Below are 3,202 nucleotides of genomic sequence, written 5' to 3'. Positions count from 1 at the left end.
TGTTTGCACATAAAAGGATATTTTAATATATTAGTTGTAATGTCTTGCCATTAGGTTTTCCCTACTATTATATAAATCTGATTTGATCATAACATTAATACACTTACCATTTTGATATTAATTTTTAGGCCATTTGAGAACAATACAAGTAACTCAAAAGTTATATTACTCAATAATTAAATGACGTGAGATTATAAATAGAGATATATACTACACAATAATATGAAATATACTATGCTTTTACATATAATTACAACTATTAGCATTTGACAATACATTTTTGTATGATAGTCTAAACTACATTCTAGATGATAAGAAAAAAAATCATATATAGAAAATGTTTACATTTTAGTATGTAAATATATATATATATATATATATATATATATATTAAATTCAAGTCTATTTTTTCGAATTAAAATATGAAAGCAACCAAAATAAAGTTTAAATCAATTCAGAAAATTTAAGGTAAAATATGATCACAAATAAATTATATATAAATAATATATAAAATATTATTGATCAGAAATATAAAATCAAAAGTAGCGTTCTAAAAATGAAATAAAATTGATTTTAATATATGTGATTATTTATATGATAGTACGTATAATATACTATTCATTATATGTTTGCTCTGTTTTTAAAGGAAAAAAATAGATTGTGAGTTAGAGGTGGGTGTTCGGATATCCAATCGGGTTTGGTTTGGGTTTGTTTTGGTTTCAGATATGGGGTCAGAGATTTTAGTCACATTCGGATATTTCTAAATTTGCCTCGGATACGATTCGGATCTTTGCGGGTTTGTTTGGGTTCGGCTAACTCATTTAAATTATTTTTTTAATTTTGTTATACACTTTAAATTTCTCAAAATATATAAACAAAGTAATATATTACATATAAATTTGAATTACATATGTTAGAATACCTGAACTTAATATATAAATTGGTTTGATTTAAATATTTGGATAGAGAATCAATAAATATTTTAAGTATATTTGGTGTTTTGAGTATACTTTTGACTATTTTAGATATTTACATTTGACTATTTAAATATATTTTCAATTATTTAAACCAACTTAAAAATACTATATATATTCTGGATATTTTTATATATATTAAATCTAAAAATTAATATAAATAATTATATAAATCTATTTCAAATACATTCGAATATCTGAAATACTTCCGTTCGGATCGGATTCGGTTTCACTTCTCTAAATACCAAAATTTTGATATTTAATCAATATCAGTTTTGGTTTGGTACTTCTTTTTGGATCGGGACTGGTTCGATTTTTTGGATTGAGGTTCTTTGTCCCACTCTAATATTGACATAAAAAACAAAATATTTTATAAAAACATATCCGCACGGGCGTGCGGGTCAAAATCTAGTACAAATTTATTTCAGAATATACTGGTTGATATGAATATTATTTATTATTAAATAATATTATTTATTATTAAATAATATTCAAGGTCAATGCTCGAAGCCATGGCTGTTTCTGATTCTGATGTTTAATCAATCTTTCGTGTCTTACTTGTTCTTCAAGACTGTCGTGATTATTATTGCTTGACCCCGTAAACGAAGATGAGAAACTCCGGCGACCGGAATTTAAATTTCCGTCCATCATCTCTGGCAAAGAGTTCTTCTTATACTTCTTGTTCATTCTCATCAACTCACCACTGTAACTTGAAGGTCCAAGCGTTAGCTCGATCTCACTCTCGTCCATAATCTTTGTATTATTACCACCGGAATCTCTTCTCGCCGGCCGGTCATTCTCATGGTCAAATCTTCTGTTGAAAGTTTCTAGTCCTGAATTTATATTAGTTCCCTTGTTGATCTGCATGCTTTTCATCAAGATCTTCTGGACTTCATATAGCCTATGAAGTTCATTAACCTGAAAATGCATTTAAAAACCATATATTCATTTTCTTTTTTCATATATATGACGTTGGCTAAATAGATTAGAATCGACTAATGATCAGTAATTATGTTACCTGTTGCTTGAAAGTTTCTTCATGTTTGAGAATAGCCATTTTCATGTACTGCTTTTCGTACGGATTAAGAGGGTTCTCCATGTTCCAAGGAATATCAAGATCTCAAGAAGATTAACGAACTTGGAACTTCGCTTTGTAATAACCTGTGACAAAAAAAAACTGACTTTTGTCAGCTGGTACTTGATTTAGATTCTGCAATTTTTAGCCACTTATATTATAGATCTGAGCACACATGTACAAAAATATCATCTCTCTCTCTCTCTCTCTCTCTCTCTCTCTCTTTCTACACAGAAAAAATATTTTCATATCAACAAAATCTCACACACATTTATCGTACTTTCAATTGACCAAAAAAAAAAAAAAAAATTATCGTACTTTCAAAAATCAATTTGGTGGTTCATGTTCATTCCCTTACACGCATGTCAATCTTGTCTTTTCTTTAATATTATTCGCTCACATTCTTATGGATTTTTATGGCTTTAATCGTAAGAATTAATGTCAAGTTTGGTGAGAATAAACAACAGAGGTGTTCAATCAAAGTGAATTTAACTATTGACTTGTATACAACAAACTAAAGGAGAAATGACAACAAACAATATCATACTAAGAAATGATAATTAGGAGGACTATAATACTAACCTGATTAACAAGCTTTATGGTGAAGAACATTAAAAGGCTTCTGTTAGTGAAGAGAATAATGAGCTTGAAATCAAGCAGATGATCATGAAGCTTAGCGAAGAGATTTGAATTGATGAGTCACATTCTTCGTAATTATATATACTGGTTTTCAAAGAATGTGTACTAAATGATAATGTGTTACAAAAAGAATAATTTAAAAAGGTGTTACAAAAAAAGTGCTCTAAATGATTTTATAAAAAGGGTTTAAGTAATTGTTACAAACTCATGCCCGAATAAACAACAGTCTTTAGCCAACATAGCCTTCAAAGGTTCTTCTAAGAGACATGCCATTTACCACCTCCACCGACAGCTCCAGCAAAACCATGCTATATATATCATTTGATTCATTTTATTTACATATTTATACATGTAGCTATATATGGATGTCTACAGTCGTCGTAGACATAGATACATGCTTGACAGATGAGATAACTATTAGATTCAATTTCAGATCCACCGCACATCAACATGATCAAAATTTATCAAAATAATTTAAAAATATAACAATAATATTCATGACTTAAGGTTTATA

The 3,202-nt window shown here is 28.3% G+C and overlaps 1 protein-coding gene across 2 annotated transcripts; it reads right to left on the bottom strand.

The window, feature by feature from the left end:
- Window positions 1–1,279: 1,279 nt before the first annotated feature.
- LOC108823881 (uncharacterized) lies at window positions 1,280–2,975 on the bottom strand. 2 transcript variants are annotated; one of them, XM_018597176.2, is made up of 3 exons: window positions 2,632–2,975; window positions 1,993–2,135; window positions 1,280–1,892 (listed from the first exon to the last, which is right to left on the bottom strand). In XM_018597176.2, the coding sequence occupies exons 2-3, from the start codon at window positions 2,071–2,073 to the stop codon at window positions 1,455–1,457; spliced, it is 519 nt and encodes a 172-aa protein (XP_018452678.1). In that variant the 5' UTR covers window positions 2,074–2,135; window positions 2,632–2,975; the 3' UTR covers window positions 1,280–1,454. The 2 variants fall into 2 exon arrangements, with proteins under 2 accessions (XP_018452678.1, XP_018452677.1); XM_018597175.2 differs by lacking the exon at window positions 2,632–2,975 and having other exon boundaries at window positions 1,993–2,271.
- Window positions 2,976–3,202: the final 227 nt, after the last annotated feature.

The sequence above is a fragment of the Raphanus sativus genome, chromosome 9, assembly GCF_000801105.2.
Source record: "Raphanus sativus cultivar WK10039 chromosome 9, ASM80110v3, whole genome shotgun sequence".
NCBI classification, from domain to species: Eukaryota; Viridiplantae; Streptophyta; class Magnoliopsida; order Brassicales; family Brassicaceae; genus Raphanus; species Raphanus sativus.
The sequence above is the reverse complement of the archived record's forward strand: the minus strand, read 5'-3'. Positions and strand labels throughout refer to the sequence as shown.

What these genes read in the sequence shown, in the direction of transcription:
- LOC108823881 (XM_018597176.2), bottom strand. Translation starts at nt 2,073, where the DNA reads ATGGAGAACCCTCTTAATCCGTACGAAAAGCAGTACATGAAAATGGCT. An exon ending in AAGAAACTTTCAAGCAACAG is followed by an intron (nt 1,893 to 1,992) that starts GTAACATAATTA and finishes ATGCATTTTCAG; the next exon opens with GTTAATGAACTTCATAGGCT.